The sequence below is a fragment of the Pyxicephalus adspersus genome, chromosome 5 (assembly GCF_032062135.1).
Source record: "Pyxicephalus adspersus chromosome 5, UCB_Pads_2.0, whole genome shotgun sequence".
NCBI classification, from domain to species: Eukaryota; Metazoa; Chordata; class Amphibia; order Anura; family Pyxicephalidae; genus Pyxicephalus; species Pyxicephalus adspersus.
In genome coordinates this window covers 129,169,707-129,192,341 of record NC_092862.1, presented here as the reverse complement: position 1 = coordinate 129,192,341, position 22,635 = coordinate 129,169,707, and the positions used below count along the sequence as shown (strand labels likewise).

The 22,635-nt window shown below is 36.6% G+C and overlaps 1 protein-coding gene across 3 annotated transcripts in view; it reads right to left on the bottom strand.

Annotated features, from left to right (window-relative positions):
- The window catches only part of MKX (mohawk homeobox), a gene marked incomplete at its 5' end in the record, with an annotated part of 69,199 nt that extends 46,815 nt beyond the window's left edge, over positions 1–22,384 (bottom strand). For 2 of the 3 annotated variants that reach the window (XM_072412678.1, XM_072412680.1), the window contains 2 exon segments: positions 8,098–8,260; positions 22,139–22,384. In XM_072412678.1, coding sequence (XP_072268779.1) covers positions 8,098–8,260; positions 22,139–22,311 — 336 coding nt within the window. 3 annotated transcript variants of the gene reach the window in all.
- Between the last annotated feature and the right edge of the window lie 251 nt (positions 22,385–22,635).

The window sequence follows — 22,635 nt, the reverse complement described above, 5'->3', positions numbered from 1 at the left end:
GCCTCCAATCAGCTGTGACTGCAGGCGTACTTCCTGATTTTTTTCTTGCCTTGTACAGTGTTGTGCAGAGCTGTGGGAGTCTTGACATGTCTTTTTAAAGTATTTGGAGGCTGTAGAAGCTCTACATAGTCCTGAAAACTAACCCGAATTTTCCCCCCATTGACTTTAATAGTGTTCGAATTCGACGTTCGATCACCCGAACAATATCGGCCTATTCGAATAGCTGTGGAATCGAATAGTGAGATATTCGACCAACGCTAGTGGACACATTTACTTTCTCACTGGCCATATCTACACTGTTTTGTTTATTCTAATTGCTTGGATTAGGCAGCACAGGCCTTTCCACATTATATTTCCAACACTATTCTGCTATTTTAATCTACATCTTCCTCTAGAAATATCTTAAGGGACCCATCCAGCACTCCTGTCATTTTCACTCCACAGTCCTACTACTTGTTTGGATTACTTAGAATTGACAAGTCCCTTAAGAGATATCAGCGGAGAGGGATGCCTTGGAAGACCTCCATGTTTTAATGCACCACGGAGAGAGGCTTCCCTCCAAATGTTTCAGCTGATATATTGCTCATATGATGTCTGTAGGATTTACTATGACACACACAACAACATGGCAAGATTAGTTTAAAGCTGGTCTGCATATTCCAGCTGAGCCAAAAGAGTTTTCAAGTCTCTTAAGAAATAATAACTGGAATGAAAACAAAAAGTTTATGCATGTGAGCAGATTATGTATTCCCATCCGGATACCAGCGGCTGCTGTGCCCCAGCTGAGGATCGGACCGTGGCCAATACAACCACCTATTGTCTACAGATCTCACATTCACATATGTTGTAATATCATTCACAAAATATCGGAGAAAATAAGTTGTTTAAAGTGTATGTAATGGAATATTTTTAGATGAGGTAGGGAAGACTTAAACTTTGTTTCAAGTTTTTATTTCTGGGGAGATTCACCCCATTTATGTGACCTGATTACCAATGTCACAAAGACAGAAAGTACAGTTGTGATCAGAGGAATAGGTAAGGGAAAATTCAACAAATAATATTATTATTATTATTATTATTAATAAAAAGTATATAGTGCCAACAGTACATTACATAGGGGTTTCAAATAACAGTGACACGGGAGGAGAGAACCATGCCCAGAGGAGCTTACAATCTAATAGGATTTATTAAAGTTTTCCAATACAAGAAAGGATACACTATCATAGGATCACCTGGGTGATCCAGCAATCCTGGTAAGGACTTCCTAAAAATAATTTGCTATTAGTTGGCAAATGTTTCAGTCCTGAACCAGATCCATTCCAGGTATGCTAGAACACCCAGGTTCTTCCATGATAGCCTATTTTCTCCAGTTTTAAGGGGCTTTAATAAATCAGACCCATCCTAAGAATATAAAAATACTTAAAAGCTTTGAAATTAAAACAATGGGAGAAGGGAGATTCTTACAGAAAGAACAGGCAATGTCTCATGTGCAATAATAAAAATGTACAAAAAAGCTCCATATCTAATAAAATCAATAAATGCAGTTATGCATCCATTAAAAACTGCAGTGGAAAAAGTCAGGTCACCACCTGGAAGCAAACAGAAAAACAAATCTGCAACTTTGTATTTAGTTGTGTGTTAAAGGTTCCAATTTAATTATTTTTTAATGAATACATGAATTGCATGAATAATTGTTTATATCACCTGGGAGTACAGCTGATAAGTGTGCTACAATATTTCCAGATACTCGGCTTTGGGACATATGTACAAATGAACAATGTGAATAAATGTCTTATTGGGCTTAGAGAAAAGATTTGTTTTTACAGGAAACAATTTTGTTAGGGGACTTTCACTGCTTCCGTTTCAATTTTATCTACACGTCTTAAAAAGTCATTACCATAATCCTGGGCTTTTATAAGTCAAACAGGATTCTCATTTTCTTCATATCAATGATGTCATAAAAAAGAATATAGGAAATGTAAGTTGGGGTGAAACTTCGGGGGAGAGTAATGCACAAAACAGGAGGATGTGTCACCTGTCCTGGAATAGATGCAACGTGTGTGCTGTTCCCACCAACTTCATTCACTGTAAATAAAATGTAATATATAGCAGCATAATTGTTCTTAAATGGGGTGTCTGCATTCATTTTCATTTTCATTTTGTTTTTGTCTTTATGTTTATCATGGAATCCTGCTAATAATGCACTTTTTGTTTCAGGGTAGCAATACTCTCCCACTGAACTTTATCTATGGAGAAGCAAAATGTTATTCTCTCCTAAACTGGACATCGATCACCATTCTCTTTTCTAGTCTTCAGTTCACAAGGTGAGCTATTTTACAGAAGATAATTGAAAAAAATGTTTCTATTTTAGGGTACTGTAGTCCAAATCAGAGATGAGCGACCTAGGGTGAAAGTGCTGCTCCTCCATAAATACAGTGCTGTAAGTCAGAACTTTCACCCTATGGCAATAAGTGTGATACTGGTAGGGTCAACAGGCAAAAATTAAAAACTAAAATGCAGCTACAGCATTTAGGGCAGAACTTCTAGATTGTAAGCTCTTCGGGGCAGGGTCCTCTCCTCCCTTATCAATGTCTGTATCTGTCTGTTATTTGCAACCCCTATTTAATGTACAGCACTGCATAATATGTTGGCGCTATATAAATACTGTTTATTAATATTAGTAATAATAATAATAATAATAACTAAGGTAACATTTAGAAACGTGTGACCAGGCAGTTCCTTTATTGCAGAAAGTACAGGTGATAACCCTTCTGCAATAAAATAAACATACCTAGTTGTATTATCCAATATGCTTACCCTATTTTATGCATTGTTTGTTATTACCATACCTGTACATTTTTATGTTTCATTTTCTGTTCTGTGTACTATTATGAAAAAACATAAAGCTTATCTAAACACAGAATTTTTACTTTACATAAAAGGGTACACAACCCTTTTATGTAAGGTAAAAATTTTGTTTATTTTTTTTGTGCAACACCCTTTTTTTTTTTAAATCTAGATCGCCTAGGGAGCACAGAGCCTCCCGGGATACTTACGTCATCCCGGGAGGCTCTTGAGTGCTGCTTCTGCGCATGCTCGTGCATCTCGGGCATGTGCAGAAAAAGCCCTTTCATGAAAAGGGAAAAAAATTTCCGATTTCACGCATGCACAGTTTTTTTCATGTACATCACCCAATCTTGCGCCTGGATGGGGTGATGTAAGAAGAAAACCAGGAAGAAGAGGCGAAGATGGCGCAGCGCCCACACGAAGATGGACCGGGACGATGCGGGACCCGATAGAAGAGACCTCTGGACCGATTGACTGCGCTGTGGTATTGAAGGTAAGTGGATTTTTTTTTTGTTTTGGTAGACTTTTGAATTTAGTTCCTCTTTAATGAAAGAGTTTACAAAAAAATAAAGTACCTGCCTGGTCTTAAGTTTTAAAACAAACTACCTTGCTCCATTGTGGGCCCTCCTATCTTCACCCCATCCTCTTCTAGGTTCTGGAACTTTGGCCATCTGGCAAAGCTGGAATGACTTAACTCCCACGGTCATTTTTTCCTTGGCGGCCATGAGAAATGCCCAGCATGCACAACTTACGGGACTTTATAAAGATTGTGATCAGGCAGGTAAGTTATGTATTATTGCAGAAGGGACATTGCATATTTATTCTGCAATATAAAACAGCTTGTTTTCTTTTTTATTTAGGTTTAATTCTACTTTAAGAATCAGGATGGCTGCATAATATTACATTCTTGTCCTTGATTTTAGTTACACTGTAAACCTGTGTTTCTGGCAGTTAGATATATAGGAACACCATTTACAATCTGTATTTCTTTTACTCCAAAGGGTCATTCCTGAAATGACACTGGGCTTGATTTATGCTCGCCCTTAAGGTTCAGATAGTGTTTAGTTTTGTTTTTCTTTAACAAGCATTACTAACATAGAAAAATAAATGCCACAAAAGCTTCAGTGTTCCTGGGTTGCCATTGTAAAAACATTAATAGAGTGTACATGGCCATGTGTTATTAACAGCAATAACTCTTTTCATTCACTTTGTTTTCCCCATATTTGTACATCAATTCTGTATCCCATTTTTCAAGAGAAAAAGTGAAACAAACCCGCATTATGCTGTATGTGTAATTATTAGACTTGTTATTTCACGGTGTTGCCTTGTTTTATAAGCTGCAAAACCATTCGCTGGAAAGGTCACGTATTAGGGATTAGCTATGCGACAGCTTTGGGATTTAACATGTCCACATGTGTTGAAAAAGTGAGATGTTTTGCCAATGGGTTGAATTATAAGCGTCTTGCACTGAGATGCTGTTAGGTAACACTAGACACAGGATCCATAAAACCATCTCTCATTTTCCACTGCAAAACAATCTCCCTCTAACAGAGATGTCTGAATTATACATCTTTCTTGGGCTCACGCTGCTGTAGACGCCAGCAATCCATTATTAAATGTCGTGTTGGAGCAGGAGGAATACTGTAATTGATGAGGACATTTGGAGCTTATTAATGAAGGCCACCACTTTGGCCACGTGTTTCTGTTCCTGGCTGGCAAAATCAAACTCAAAAGTTGCATAAGAAATATTATAATGCACAGAAGCCAAGGAGCATCCTCCATTTAGAAGGCTTGAAACTGTTTTATATAAAATAGAAAGTTTGCTCATGTGTTGAATTAATTTATTTATAATGATGTTTCATAAATTCTATATCACCAAAATATTTCATAAACTGAGCTTGAGGTCACAGGGAAACCAGGATGAGCAGAATGGTGTTTACTTTTTTGGTTGGCCCTAAACTTGGCTGTCCAACTGGAAAGCATTTTCCAAGGTGATTGACCAGCATTTTAGGGGAATGCCTTGTGATTTTCGCCAAGTTGCCCATGGCTAAGGAAATATCCAATGAGACATCTGAAAAACATACCCTAAACTCATCGACTCTCAGCAACAGTGTCTCCTACTAAGGACTTCCTGGCATGACCTAAGATGACCTCCCATGGGCAACATAGTCTGACCTTACAAAGACAACATATAAATGCTGAACAACAAGTTGGCCTGTTATAGGCAAACTGAACAAGTGTAAATAAAAGACAAAGGTTTCATAAACTGTTGCTGAACAGTAAACGGATCTCTTAAAGTCCATATAAACAGCTAATAACAGTATTCTGACAATAAAATGTGAACATGGCCCGGGGGCCTCATAGAGGTCGGACAACTGAGCCCATGGACTAAGAACTTGTCATTACATTATATCAGTAACTGTATGCGTAATGTTATTCATGGCAGTTGAATATGTTCCAATTATATGTTTTCGCTGTTTTTCATTATGTAATTTTGATATGTACGTAGTTCCATTTTGATATAGGTACTGGTTAATTTGTACTGTTATGGTTTTCTATGGCAATTTTTTTTCACCCTTTTTTGAGCCACTGCACATTTTTTTCATTGAAAAAATCCTGCGGCACACCACAAATCAAAAATGTTACAAAATGACACTCTGCAGCTAATTCTCTTGTCTCTAAGAATAAACAAGGCAAATAAGCTACCTACTGCCACCCACTGACACTGAAGAGTATTACATTATTCTGCCAGTCACTACAGCACAGACACTCGACAATGGTAATTGGATAATTTCCCACGGTACACCTGAAGATCTCTTACGGCACACTAGTTGAAAATCACTGTGCTATGGTAAAGTAATCTGTACAAAATGATGTTTTTTCTATTTTGTAAAATGCTCAATAAAAAATTTGTAACAAAAACAAATGTGAACTTGAACAGTTCCTGAACAACAAACCCATCATCCAAGGTCATCCATCTTCTAAGGGGAACACAGCCACTAAACAGTAGTTTAACTTTCCAAGGTCAATAAACAGTAGAGTAAACTTATACAGTTAATACAATCAACCAATGATCGGTATACTGACACTCTACTGTCAACATAAATAGTTGGCAGACAGTAGGCTGACCTTCTAAAGTGAACATGAAAAACCAATCAAAAGTAGGCTGACTATCTAGCTAGGCAAAGTGACAAACACATGCCTACATTAAATGTCCAATACGGACAGCCAGCTACCAGTAGACTAAACTTCCAAAGTCAAAATAAACAACCAATGAACATGAGACCCCGAACAGTAGGATAAACTTCCAAGGCTATTAACAGTTGGAAGACAGTAAGTTGATATTCTAATGCAAACATTCACATCTGTGAAACAGTGACATAACCTTTCACTGGGAACATGAAACAAAGCTGACCTTCCATGGTCACATGAACATCCGATGAACAGTGAGATGACCACAAGGACGCAGCATGAGCTGCCCTTGAGTAGTAAACTGTCTTACTTTCCTGAACAGAAGGCTGGCCTCCTGAACTTACAGTGAAGGGAGCAGACACAGGATGGTTTCTTGGGGAACAGTAAATGAATCCTTCTGTGTGCATCTAATGTCATGTAATTTCATATAGGCTGAAACGTAGGAGAAAATGGTTTACTGTTCTTACAAGAGGATTTTATAGACACGCTTTCAGGAGCTAACCATTACACCTCATCAGGTCAACTCAGAAATGTTACACCAAGGAGGAAGAAAATACCGGAGCTAAAGATGATTTTTACCAAATGTACGGGATTACACAATGATGGGTGTAGTCTAGGACTGGCTTGTCCCTTCACAGTACCTTATAGACACATCACTGCTTCTCCAAACAGCATATGGGAACATTTTAGAGAAAGCTTTTGTGATGAATTTTGCTGTAGAAAAAAATCAGGCAGGTTTGGGCAGGAAGCCAAACTCATTTACTCGATAAAGGTCAAAGCTAAAGTTACTAAACAGAAGACTATCCCTTTATAAAATTTAAGTTCATCTGTAGCACCTGCTCGACACATTTGCCAGCAGATCCGTGCCAGATCTCCAAATACTATGCATCTCCTTTGTCTCGTTTGGCTAGAAACTCACTCTGCACTGCTCGAATATCAAAACTTAGGTCGACGTAAGAGGTTATCTTTGGTCCTGGTGAAATCTAATTAAGATCAGCCAGTGTTAGATTAGGAAATGTCTTAAGGTACCCATAGAGACAGGGAAAAATGTTGATTGTCCACATAAAGGTTCATAGAACAATTGTTTGCTCATGTAACCACATTGTGATTATAACATCTGCCGTGCAAACCATCCACCATTTACATGCAAAATCAACATTAGTAGGTCAAAAAAGGACCGAAGGGCATGAAATTCACATACAGCTATAGATAAAGAAGCCAAACATAAATGCATAGCTAAGCTGTTATTGAGTTTAGAAAGATGCCAGATGCTTTTCTAAAGGATAAATCTCATTTTTTTTTAAATTATACTATGCTCACTTGCTTTTATATAAATAAGTTTAGATGGACAAGACTAAAACTACTGCTACTTACTGTATATACTCAATTATAAACCAATATTTTTTTACGTGAAACCATCATTTCAGTTTGTACACTTGATGGCGCTGTCTCTTTATGTAAATTGTAAACAAACTCCTGCCATCTGGGACATTATTATAGTTTGTTGCACACTTTACATGAGGTTTAAGTGTCTTCTACTGGTGGCTAACAATAATGTACAATAGATCATTTAGAAGCAAGTGCCTAGCATAACCAACAAAGTACAAATTACTTAAAAGGAAAAAAAATAAACAGACTAATCCCATACAATATACATTTCTCATTTTAAACAAATGTTTAAAATTAGCACATCATTTATCTATTTGAATTTATTTTATAAACATTTCTGTTGATTACTGTTTTGTATATTAGCAATGATGGCCACATTTTGTTCCCTAGGTTTATACACAAGTCAATGTAGTATTGACTGTATTTTCAGGCAAAGGTAGGCACTTGGGTTTATATTTGCACTGGTTTATATTAGGGTATATATGTAAAACCTGGCCTGGCCAGGTCTGGCGCAGCATCTACTATCTCCAAAAGGTAAAACAAAGATGCCAAGCTGATGTACAGGGCAAGACTGCATATATTGTTTGTTTTGTGACATACCCCATAATATTGCGGTAGTAAGGCATGTCATTAAAACATGTAATAGCAGCCATGTTATACTGTATTTACCTGAACCAGAGTCATCTGTGACCCAAGTGCCAGGAGGATTTTCTCGGTCTTGGTTGGATATGGGTTGTCCCGATGCTTGTATAGCCACTGTTTCAATGGTCGCGCCATGTCTTGCAACGCCTGCCGTTTGTGTCTCACTTTACCGCTGCTTCCTCTAGAACTGCTAAAACAATAAAAAAAATTGTCATCATCCGGATAAACAACTTATAATAAACTTTATGCTATAGGTCAGAAGAATAGAACCAAAAAGTCTATATTGTATATAGCTCCTTTAGGTAGATGGAAACCCCAGCTACATGACATTTATTAATAAAGCCCTGAGCATCTTAGAAAATACCATTTTTTTACATAAAATACAGTTTATATCTTTTTTAACCTTTTCTTGTTTTTCAATGATTCTCCCTAGCTTCTTTTTTTAATCACTGGAAGTGCCTGAAGGAGGATCTATAAGGAAAAATCAACTACAAATTTGACAAAAAATGGCAAAAGTGACTTCACATTCACATGTTAAAGCTTGTATACAATTTTAGTGAATGTGGATCTACTAGAACTTTCACCAACCATTCCCCTTGTACAGACTTTTCATGTATCTATTCAATTCAATTACAAGTCCAACAACTGTGCACTGTCGGGTGAGCTGTAGACACAGCTGTCTTCTGCAATCTCTGTGGAAGGAAATCAAAGCAAAAGCCACCAAATCTGTTTAATGTCAAATCTTCTCACTTATTTTCCTGGTCTCTTACTACATGAATTTAATCATTTTATCTCGTGTGTACCCGAGCAGAGCATTTTTTTTTTATTTTCACTATGGGCCTGTTTATTTGACGGTAACTTTTTCATTACTTAAAGTGCTAATAAATCCTACCATTACAAATTTGCATTCTGGCAGGTTCTTTATTGCAGGAAGGACAAGTGATGTCTTTTCTGCAATAAAATAAACTTACCTGTCATTGTTCCATCTTCTTCTGCTTTTCTTCCGGGTTCCCAATCTTCAGCCGTCTGGGTTGGCCAGGCCAGGGTGATGTAACTGCTAAGCATGTTCATTCAGTCCCGATAGTCCGATACCACCATCATACACTGAGCTGCACAGTAAGTATGTTTTATAGCCTGACTATTCTGCAGTAAAATCCTGGCAGATTCTAATTGCAGATTCTGTGCAGAACTATAGTCTTGCATTAGGATAACAAGCATGTTTTTTGGCAATGTTGTAAATACATTTTAAAAAGTATTCTGTTTTTTTAATAGTTTTAAAGGAAAAAGGGAGTTTAACTTTAAGTAAGAAGTATGCTATTAAGTTGAATATTGAAAATGACGCTAAAATTATGTTTTTTTGGTACAAAGCAAAGCAAAGTTATTTGCATATGAAAATAAATCCTATTTTTCCAAATACATTGTTTTGAGACCAAAATAAAATAATATATAAGCATAATACCTAAAAATGTAAAAAAAAAACAATTAAAGAATAATAGCTATGGGCAGAATGAGAGGAAGGGGTTAACTAGGGCTGACTTGGGTTAACTAAGGGGTAAAATTGTAATACAGTTTACTTGTAAGGTCTCATTATCTGCAGTAGCTCCTGTGCTATAAGTGAGACAATTATAAATATTCACAAAGCATCACTATATGCATGTAGCAGCGTAATGATCATTCAAGCAAGGGGCAATTGCTTCAGTGTGGGAGCAATCATGATGTCATGTGGCCATAAAAAATGACTGAAATAAAACAATGAAATAGTTGAATATGGAGACATGATCTGGAATATGTTGTTGAATGAAATTAAAATGGGTATATAAAACTGATTTTTCACAACGTTTGCCATAATGGGCCAGATTTATTAAAACTCTCCAAAGCTGGAGAAGATTCACCTTCATCAGTAAAGCTGGGTGATCCAGCAAACCTGGAATGAATTTCTTGAAAGTCATTTGCTATTTTTAGCAAATGTTTTCAATCCTGGACCGGATCCATTCTAGGTTTGCTGGATCACCCAGCTTCACTGACGAAAGTATATCTCCAGCCTTAGAGAGAATTGTTAAATCAGGTCCAATAAGTCAAACATACAATTTTTGTAGATCCTGCCAGTAACAGCAATTCCTATTAAGACTGACAACATTGAGCTACTTTCTCATACATAGCAGCAATGTTGTCAGCTTGCTGTGCAGGCTCCTGCAGCTGGCCAATGTAACAATGCTGTTGCTAATTTCAAGGCACAAAAATTACCTGTGTACAGTGCGGCATGATCCCAAACATAGTGAAAAATAGATTTCGTGTTGCATACACTTTATCCATAATAATAATGGAAATAGAAAACATTTTTTCTACTTCGCTACAACGCTTGGGTTTCATGATGTAGAATTCTTTCATGCTAACAGATGTGTTACAAATTACCTTTTCAACAAACCGACTAGCCCAATTTACTCCATTAAGGGTTTGGCTGATGTTACCAATTTATGTAGCAATGACAGCCAGTCACACACTTCATTAACTTATAACTGGACCTGGTTAAACAGTCATTACCGAAAACCACAGAGCGCAGAAGCAGCACAAGCTTAAATTTCCTATCTAGAAGGAGCAGACTGGGGCGAAGGTGACTTATTATATTTATATTAATTATTATTATATCAGCAAGTTTTATTGCTGGGCTGCCCCTTTCATGCAAAGTTGTATTATCCTAATGTCACCCCTGCTTTCTGCTTAATGAAAGATTCTGGTTTATTGAGATCCTTTGTTTTACATGATGAGATGCTTTTATCAATAAATATTCTCAGTTAACATTGCTGTCTCCTGAGCCTGGATGTCTTATATGCCAATCAGCTAATCTACCAAACCAGAAAACTGCAATGACTTTAAAGCTGTGCTATGTCTGTCCCCAGCACTGATAAAGGAAAATCATGTGTGAGCTATTATAGGAAATGTATTGCATTGTTGTATGTTCATTTCTTCAGATTTAATTGAAATTTTGTTTGTTCTTTGCTAATTGTAAAAAATGCATTCTCATGAATGGGTCTGATTTATAAAGGCTCTCCAATACTGGAGATGATAGACTATAGTGGGAGAACCTGGGTGATCCATTTCTTAAAACTCAGTTGCCATCATTCAGCACGTTTTCAATCCTGAAACATTTGCATTCTATATTTGTTGGATTACCTGGGTTATTTTATGATAGTCTATCATTTACAGTAATGGAGAGCTTTATTAAATCAGGCCCACTGTGTTAACATACTGTGCCCATTGGGGGATCTCACCTCCAGAATCCATGACACCAGAAAAAATACCCAACCACCTGGTTTTATTTTAAGCAATTCCCAAAGCCCCACTAAAATGGGCACCACCTGGGTTACCTGAGCTGTCTTCTCCCCCTCACCAGGCAATTTGTGTACTTCACGATACCACAATAATCTGGTTTATCTAGTGTATACCTTCCTCCTTTCCTTTCTATTTTACCTTTTCCATGTTTCCTTTCTTTTACTGTGATATTTTTAAGGGTCCCAGCAGAAGGATTTACTTATTGTTACACATTGATAAGTAGTTAAATATAATCCTTTATTAATAACCAGGGACAGGTATGAAATGCAATTCCACTTCCACAACTTTATCATAAGACAAACAACCTGATGCTAAGGAATCCTCTTAGGCACTTATTACTGAAATGTACCACACGCTTTTTTCTAAATTAAAAATATAACTTATTGGGTTACTAAAAAAAATGCAAATATACTTTTTATAACAGTAAACATAATACTGGGTTGTTTATGCTTTTGACATTTTAATTGTTGCATTTATTTTCCTATCGTTTTCTCACGCTTCCAATGTAACTTTTCATTTCCCCTAAATTCACTCCAAATTTCTCCTTTTTCTCTATCTTTCTGATTTTGTTTATCATCTATTATTGTCTGGTATAAAAAAAAAAAATCTTATAAATAAGTTGAAAAAATTGCACATTAATATGTAGGTTCCTTATTTACCAGAATGCAGTTTTTTTGCAGAGCTCACTAGTTCAAGCTCGAGTATATATATATATATATATATATATTTATGTATGTACACACTGCTATATATACTATAGATTTCTGATTTTTAGAAGTTTTTTTTCAAACATTATTATAAAATACAAGATAGAATTATTATTGTTCTATAGGAGAGTTCATGGTGATGCAGTGGATTTATGGTGCGGTAGGAGAAATAAAGACTGTTTACTGCAAAATAAATTAGCAAACAAGAGATGGATGTGTTCTTTTCAATCACCTAGTCATGTGCTAGGAAAGTATTTTCCATCCTTGGCTGATGAATAAGTATTCAAAGTGATCACAAGTTCACCTTATTTACTTTAAGAAGTGAACACTTTTAGACGTCAACGTTTGGCAATCTCCTGAGGTTGATCTTATATTTTGCTACCCCTTTACATTTCTAAGAAACAAATCATTTACACATATCAGTATTTTAAGTTTAAAACTTTGTAATTATCTACTACTTCTGGAAGTAATATAGATGACATTCGATCTAAACACATGAAATGCCTGTGGGGATTCTCATTCATCCAAGTCATGGTATAGCTCGTAGTAGTTAGTCATATTCAACTGAACTTGTTCTTGGAATGCTGAAGAAGTACTCAAGAAATGACTTGGACAAGCTACAAAACGTGTTCAACATTACAAGAACAAATTCAGTTAAATGTGACTCAACTAGATGAATGCATACAGATATTAATATACACGATGAATAATTTGTGATAGACGAGTGATAGATAGTATGGTTGACTAATTTGGTCTTGGCCCACCTTACACATAACTGGATTAAAAAATTGAACTGAATCTCAACTCAAAACAGATATTTGAACTCAGTGATTAGTAACTCGCTGAATCACAAGGTGACTTATATTTCCCTGGAACTCCAATTTTAAGGCTTTCCCCATCAGTGTTGTCAATTTAACATAATTCATGTGGTCATGTCAAAGCCATATGTTAGTGTCTAACCCTCTGCACAATATACAATACACAAATCCAGAGAGAAGAAGGTTAAAATACAAACATTTGAAATCATTTAAGCACTGTTACCCAAAAAAAAAAACATAGGAGCAAAAAGGGGTACCCTGATACTATGCCCTAGATGATATTCTGACCACTACTCCTTTCAGAAAAAAAGTTATTTATTGTATTGGAATTGTTAGCAATCATTACACTCAATAAGATATTACCACTATTTCATAACATAATGAAAAGTTCAATGTGAGCCTCGGGACCCAGAGTCCTCAAATCCATGCAGCTTAAAACAGAAATTCTAAAAACCTGAAACTTTACACAGGAATAGTAATAGTTACGGAATAGTTGACCTTAACTCCCAATCAGGTGAGCAAATAGTCTGGGGGCAGTTTAAGGATTCAGCTATACAATCTGTTTAAATTTATTAATGAAGGTTGAAATTATATATTTAAACCTGCCTTTAAGTAACAGCAATATCAAAAGATTCCCACCCTCTTTGTGAGGGGTACAGTTATTTTATATTACACCGGAGGCAATTTATTTAATTTAATATTTACGGGGTGATCTCTCACAATGAAAATGCCAATATTTGTAATAAAATAGCAACACTAAAGTGTTTGCCCTTTTCATAAAAGTGTTTATCATTTGACATAATCTGGATTTATGAACAAATTGCCAGTTCATGATACAACTGGGGATCTTACTATTACTAACACTTATTAATAATACTATCACACTATAAACACTTTTTATTGTGCTGGCATATTTATGAGATGTTGATCAGCGGTATTTTGTAAAAAAAAAAGGAAGGCAAACTTTTGGGCTCATTGATAAAGCAGAATGACCACTACAGGTAGTCCCCGGGTTAGGGACATCCCACATAGGGATGACTCCTAGATAAGAACGGGGCTTCCCTGCTCATTCGTGTGCAGGACAGAGGCTTGATGAGGGGAGGGGGGCAGTTTGCATGACTTGCAGAAAAAATCTTTTGCTAAACACAGATGAGCTGATTTGTAGCCTCTTGTAACTCTTTAAAGACCATGACAAACTCTGCGGTTGTTTCTTTTTCCATACCAAAGCACAGCTTGCTCCAGAAGTTAACAAATGTCTAGGTTCCAAAAAGTTTTTTTTGGTTTGTTTGTGATTAACTCACAGTGAGGATTTTATACAGCAACAGATACCATGCTGCCTAATATTATGTTGAGACAAACATCTGTCCTAATTTCATTTAAAAAAATAATGTACCTGTTCCGACTTACATACAAATTTAACTTAAGAACAAACCTACAGTCCCTATCTCGTATGTAACCCGGGGACAACCTGTACTTTAAAAAAAAATAATATTTATTGGCATTGGGGTTCTGAAGCTAGCATAGTGTATTGAAAATGATACTTGTGACCAATCAAATTTATATAAAAACTCTTCTTTCAACATGGACCTCCTTCTGCTTAACTGAGCCGAAAGAGCTTTGTGATTGGATGAAAAAAGGTGAGCAGGTTACATTTCTTGCTTTGCTCCAGTTTTGGAGCTCTTATGGCTCTCTTGAGTAAAAAGACTTCTGCCGAATACTTGCAGTGGTCCAACTTTTCTAAATGGGCCAGGCCACAGTGTGCACAGTGCAATATAACAGAGAAAACATAGTCATCTCACCTCATTGTTATAAATGGACCCAAATATCTTTCAGTTATGGTTTATGATCTTGAGCTTAATAGTCAGGCATTGTCAGAAGAAGTTTACAAGCACCTTTCAGTATTTTTAAAATGGATTTATTGTACACAGAGCATCAGGTAGCACATCTTCTTCGACAGCTGTGGGACTGCAAACTGTCCAAAACTCGTGTGAACAATATTTTTCATTAAAAAATGGTAGAATAAAGCCACATTTTCCATTCTGCCTGTACAGCTTCCAGGCTCCTCATCTCCTGCATTGTGCGACTTGACAAAGTGTTGTCTCTTGTAGTCTTCATAAATAAAAAAGACTCTTTAGAAAACTTTCACTACCTGGAATTTGTTCCTGACATCAACTTTTCCTTGGCAGCACAAGCTCCAAAAGCATCTTCTGAAACTCTGGCTCGGAAGCGGCTGCACATTCATATGCCCAGACATGAGTAATAACATTCTGTAGAGTTGTAATGGGATTCCAGCAGATGTCACTGCAAGTCAACTTGAGCCCCACTCGGCCAGTTCCACTCCAACCGCATTTACCGTTGTCAAAAATGTTTAGAATTTCTGCAAACATCACAGGAGTAGCTCTGGATAAATCAAGCCTCTAATGACAAGCTGGTCTACCAGAAATTACAATCGTTATTTATCAAGCCTTGCGTCTGCAAAACAGATTAGCGAGATGAAAGTATGAAAACCATTTCATCTACTGGAAGCCAGAGCTTTAAATGTTTTTTAATGACGTTTTATGTTACATTGTTATTCTCAAAACTCTACTTTGTTTTCTGTTTGGCGTCACCACCCAAGGAATTTTAGTCTACAAGGATTATGTCATATTTCTAGGTGGGCACGCTAGTGACACCTTATATCTGTCTTTACAATATTCTCTTTAAAACAGGAGGAATGAAAAGCCTTCAAGCAAAAATCTCAACCCTTTAAGGCTCAGCTATATCACTGTCTCATTTAGTCCTTAGGTTAAACATTTTTATACTCAAATTTAGGCAATTTGTTCCTAAAGCTAGTTTTTTGCATGTGCTATGTGCTAATGTGCTAATGTGCCATTCTAATTATTTTTGTGCCCTTCTAATCTTGCCCTATACAGCAATATTGGAAAACTTTGAGAGCATTCATGTCATTTTTTAGAACTAAAATGAACATTACTTATTTTATGCTGATACTGGCAGATCATCGGAGGGGCGTTGTAGTCCCCCTATGGGATACAGAAATACATATATACATATACATAATGGATATTTTCTTTTTTCTTGTGTTATAGATAGTGGCCAAAACTATTTTGGCATTAACATACAATTCTTACATTTGGTTCTTCACAGTTGCTGTTTTTGCTGTTACCTCTTGCTGGGTCTGAAAACATATCTAATATCGCATAAGATTATCGTATACAGATATTTTTACAAGGACAAGTTCTTGGGAATAGTATTGAGTGTTTCTTCTGGATTGAGCCCTCCTTTTTGTTCCCTGAGTTTTCCTCCACCACGTGCTATGTCCTACGTCAGGCTAAGTTGCACCCATTTCTTAATATTTGGTGGTATGTATAAAGTTTTTTTTCTAAAACGTACCTGGTTTTGACTGTACTTAAAGAGATGTAAATTAAACAACTAATTATGTATTTATCTGTATTGTGTTACAGATAAACAACAACTATACCTATCCAGGTTCTATCAGCAATTGAGCACTACGGTTTTATTTAGAGTTTGTTAATATACCTCCCTTCTAAGACTTTTTTAACATATGTTTATTTATGTATATATTTTTATATTTTGCTATAATAAAATCTTGTCCTTTTTTGCATAATTGTGATTTTTGTTTAGACTGCCTTAAAAGTCCGAACCATAAAGATTTTTTTGTTTTTACTATTTTAAATAGCGATGTTGGCAGCGTGGGGCAACTACATGAGATTTGACAATTGCTTTCGCTGTTCAGCAATATTACCAGTTGGCACAAGTGATCGGTACATACTGATAGCTCCTATGTGTACAGAACAAATTGCACCTGGAATATATTACTATTTTAGATTTATATAGTGCGGCAAATTACGCAGCGCTTTACAAGTCCATAGTTATGTCACTACCTGTCCCCCATTGTCATATGTCATTAACCCAGTCTAAAGTCATGTGTATGTTTTTGGGATGTGGGCAGAAACCAGAGTGCCCAGGGGAAATCCACACAAACACAAGGATAACATACAACCCCCATGCAGATATTGTCCTGCAAAGGCCATAGTGCTAGCCATTGAGCCACCACGTCCATTGCAACAGCAATCAGGAATAATGCAATCACATTGATCTCAAGAAAGAAGCAGTAAACGCACAGAATGTGAACCTTATCCCAAAGCTGAACTATTTTCACATATAATAGCAAAATCTTAAAAATAAAGTTATCATATTGAAGACAGAAAGTTTGAAGTTCTGCATTATTAATCAATGGCTAACGTGGCACAAGACCCTACTGCTGTCACAATTAATCTGCCTTTATACTGGCTGCCTGTCCAATCACTGCCCAGTGTCCAAGCTAAGGCGGGCTGCCGACCAAGCTGTATTGCTTAACTGAGGTGGAGAAAAGTGAGTCACTGGCCTGGCTATGGTGTCTGGCAAGCGTGCCTAATAGCAGAATAAAACAGAAACAGCAGAACAGTGGAAGTATTTTTCATTTAAGTAAAAATTCTATCTAAATAAAATTGGGGGAGTCCAGGTTTAAATTAAGCCACTTTCCTAATTAGTTATAACTGTTGTCTTCTTCTGTTTACCTATTACCTGTGTTACCGGCTACTGGGCAACAAAACAATTCAGCTCCTTGCTTGGCATCTAGTTTTTCGCCCAGGTTACTATCAATGGCATCAATCCTGTTTAATAATAATAATAATTTGGCCTCCTTCTGTTTTGTGGTGCCTTTAACTGCTTTTGGACTGTCCAGCTTAATATGGCAAGTTCAGACCTGCTTTGGGATTGATCAATCCCACTTGGCCCAGCACAGTTGGCACTTTGCCGCTCCGTCACTTGCACCACACCGTTGGTTCTTAATAAACAACTGACAGAAGTAGGCAGTACTGGTACTACTCCCTGACACCCCCATTTATTCACTATGGCGCTGGCACCAAGAGAGGCTACATGTAGCACTTCCTCAGAGGAAGAGGTTCCTTGCCATGAGGAAATAGTAAGCGCACTGCAACGTCATGGCCAGTAAAGCAGAGAGTGCTACCCAATAACCACCAGTTACCATCGCTGTTATAGTAAATATCATGGAGTGCTCCTGGCAATATCAAGCAGGGCTTCCTGGCAATTAGCAGCCAATAGAAGCTCTCCCAAAGAGAGAACATGACTATGAACTTTGTAAACTGCTAAATTATATGAAATTGCAATAAAAAATATAATAATATTAATAAAAACATTTTTTTATCTTCCCCATAGTACAAGTAAAATAGGCAGCATTGCGGCTCCATGGCTAGCACTTTTGCCTTTGCAGCTCTGGGTCCTAGCTTTGCATCTTGGCTAAGTCACTATCTGAGTTTGTATGTTTGCGTGGGTTTCCGTTCACATCCCCAAAACATGCAGTTAGGTAATTGGCTTCCCCCCAAATTGGCCTTTGACTGTAATAATGACATATGACTATGGTAGGGACATTAGATTGTGAGCTCCTTTTGAGGGACAGCTAGTGACATGACTATGGACTTTATATAGCGCTATGTAATATGTGTGTTGTATATAAATGCAAGATAATAATAATAAAACAAGGATAATAAGGGCCTGTGTGATAACCATGACTTTCTAGAGATACACTTACTTAGCAATGCTACAGGAAGTGTTATCTGCAGGACCAGCAAAAAAAAATACAAACAGAAAGGAATGCAGCTGACACATCTAAGGACTGATAAGCTGCAACATATTGGTATTGGGGGGTAGATACATTTTATTACCTTTTACCAGCACCTAGCTATACCGCCATTATTATTTGAACATTTCACCACATGTAAATATTAAAAAACTATGGCTGTTTTTGCACACGTGTGAGCAGAAGAAATGCCCAAGCACATGGGAACAGGTAAAGAGAAGACAGAATATACAGACAGTAATAACGGAAACCCTCCTAAGCTGCCGGTGGGACGGTTGCATGCACTGCACCCCCTGTAGTTACTGTCTACCTTCACTATGCTTCTGATGGACAAAGCAAACCTTCTCCTATTGATTGATAAGTCTGCTCCATAGAATTCAGACATGTCTTATTACACCCAAATGGGTCACTTCCTCTGCCTGCTGAATGGTAATTCCATTTGATGAGCAGACACTAAAATATGCTTTTGTATTATTTGATCTATTTGCTCCATTGACAGAAATTCCAAACCCACAAACTCTTCTCTTTCAACAAAGTTATACGGATTACACAGATTTTATGATTGTGCTCTCCGAACAATTTGTATTCTGGAACTGAAGGAAAGCAAGGAATATTTTCATATCTGTACATCTACAATAATAGGAATATTTACCATTAAAGCTCAATGCCAGACTCTGCCTGCCTCCTCCATCTATAAAAGCTCTCCCATTCCTATATTTGAGCCTCCCCAGCAGTATGTTATAAATATTGTATTTTTTTTAATTTATCTTTTTCTAATAGGCTGATCACATGACACACTGGGTCCTCTAGCTCTTCCTCCTGCAGTGGGAGGTTCCAGATGATGTAGGGAGTGGTGTTGCATCACTCTCTGCATCAATGCCTTAAAAGGACAGGGGGCGGAGCTACAACACCCCACTTGTTGTATCCTTAAGGGACACCTTGTGGTGGAGAAAGGTACTGTCATAAACAGCTCGCAATTAAAGGTTAGTATTGCAGTCATGCATTGTTTTTTCTTTTTTTTTACCCTTAATCTGTTTAAAACAGTCTACCACAAGGCAAATTGGTAATAAGTCTCTGCATTGTGTGAACAATTCTGACCTGCTTGAGCCCTACCAATATCACTGTTTTGGTTCACTAGTGTGATCAACACTCAGGACTGCTCAGGCTTGATGTAGCTCCAGATCAGGACACAATGGGTTATCTCAGAGTAGAGTGAATGTTTATGTAGCTTTATAGATGTAAAGCTATGTTCACTTCAATAATCCAATTTGACTGCACTCCCTTGTGTTTATAACAAAGGTTAGAGTTGAGTTTTCAATGTATGTTGCAATAGGTGTCCAAATGGGCAGATATAATAATAATAATAATAATAATAATAATAATATAACTGGATAGCAAACCCATGCAACATTACTGTAGAATGGACCATTGGATTTCCAAGGCTGCATAATGCTAGCACTGAACTGTATTTTTTTCATGCTTTTTTCATGCTGAGAAATAAAAGTAATTAAATGATCTGTAATGCTAAAGATAAGTACAAGCAAGATATAAGGGAAATTATGCCCTTTAACAGCTATCTTGCCTTTGCAAACATTTCTAAAGCGTTGTTTAGATAGGCCTAAGGGACTCGTAATGCCAAAATCTTTTTTTTAGTTTGCATTTTGGTTTTCTCATTGTGTAAAGTTTTCTTAGGCAAAACACGTTTTCAAAAATCTGTTGCAACGTTTCTTACTTGAGTATTATAGCAGTAACAGGGCTTCCTGCTGCTATATTGCAAGGCTTCCAATAAATACACTGGTAAGTGTTATCAGCTTGCATCAAGAATCGCTCTTACTGTTATAATCTTCAGGAAAGAAAGTTCACCAAAGAAAATCGAATATTGTGTGGAATGATGCCAAATAAATTAAAACAAGTTTTAAAAATAAGTTATGTTTACATACACTTGAATACGTTTTTTAAAATTGATTCTCCATTATGAATCTTATGAAAAAAAAATCAATTGAAAATAAACAAATATACATGTGCAGTATTGTAATATAGGGCTCTATAAAACAGGGAATCAGACATTTGTTCAAACATTCCCTTGTGCGATTGTTCCAGGTCCATGTGTTTTAATGGCAGTAACTTATTCCCACCAGAGAATATTTGAGGGAATGCCAGATTCCCTGTTTTATAAACAGAGCCTATAGACTACATATTATCCTGTATAGTGTTCAAACACAACATAGGAGCAAAATTCTCTACCATACCATCTAACATTATAAAGTTACAAATGGTATAAAATGTAAAGTCTTACCAACTAACTATACAAAGAAAGCTTGTGGGCTCCCAATCAATATAATCTGGTATACACTGTAATACTTGAAACACAACATGCTTTCCTACTGAATCATTCCAGTAAAAAATGACACACACAAATCTCTAGCGTTGTATCATCTCTATGCTGCATGATTGTTGGAAAAGAATAAAAAAACAAGAGCACGGAGAATCCAATAAGTATTTGTTTCACCTAATAATCTTAATGGTTTTCATATGTTAAAGAAAAACTCTAATTTGACTTTTATTTACCAACATCTATTACATAGATGAACATATCAATATAATTGTAATTACCAGGGGCCTTATTTGCATGTAGAGTCTTTTTCTTTGTTTGTAAGGCTTTCCTATGTCTTCTACCAGTCACCACAATATTACTACTAGTAAAGGTATTCAGCTTTTAGTAATTCCCTAGTGTCTATGGAAATCAGGATTTCACTGATCACTGATTTTTTATACCATAGCACACCATAACCTGCATTGTGAATTGCGATATCCAGCAGTTTGTAGAACAGGTGCAGGTTCACTAAACTGGCATTCAAAATGAACTGCAATGCATCAGTGAGTTACAGAAGTTCAACAATACTGTGTGATTGGGTCCTCAGGCTAGTAAATACAATAAAGCTTAAACACCAAATTACATACAAAGGAATTTGCAATAAAACAACCTTTTTGCTTGCTGATGATTGGATGAAATCATTACAACTTTACCTATAGAAAATCAAATTCATTACTATTATTATAAACTTTGACTAACTTGATTTTTGTCAGCTATATCTAGTTGCCATTTTTATATAATGTTAATATATTGTGCAGACTTTAAAGAGTACACAGAACTATTTAATCTAGAAGTGTGATACTGCTCTAGTGTTATTTTATGTATAAGCCTATGTTTTATATATCTTACTTAGAATGTGGGAAATCAACCAAAGCACCAAAACAAAATCCGCATATGAAAGACATGCAAACTCCATGCAGAGCTTTGGAATTTGATTCCAGGACCAGCAGCAAAAATCATTGCTACTCCTTATGCACTGCATATGCTTTATTAATTGAAATGTGTATTGTATAAAGAGCAAAGTTAATAGTTTTAATTGGCCTGTTTATACTTTAAATAACATGAGATTCAGCTATTCTTTTTTTTTCTTTCCCCCCAGAACCTTAGTATGTGTTCAAAAATGAATATTTTAGTAAATCAGCCTCTGTGACATAGTGAAGCAGAGTTCAATGTGTCTTACCCAGGTCGCCGGTGTCTGGCACTGTCCTTCATGGAGACGCCATCTTGCAAGCTTATGTCGGGGTTGGTACTCTCTATTACCCCTACATACGGTCGGACACCTCGTTCTCGATCACCTGTGGCTTCTTCAAACAGGACTTGGCCGCTGAGCTTACTGAACATTATGGTGTTCATGGCTGCACAGAATGAACAGTTTCTCTCCTGATACCAGATGACAATAAGATCTCCAACGTGAATTGATCAATACCTAGAGAAAAAAAGAACAAAATGTCAAATCACTGCTCAGCAGGTATATCTAACTACTAAAAAATATATGAAAACAACTGAAAAACCAACATATTGGGCCTGATTTAATAATGCTCTCCAAGACTGGAGAAGACAAACTATCATGGGAGAACCTGGATGATCCAACAAACCTGCAATGGATCTGGGTTCAGGATTGAAAATATTTAATTTTAGCAAATGATTTTTAAGAAATCTATTTTAGGTTTGCTGAAT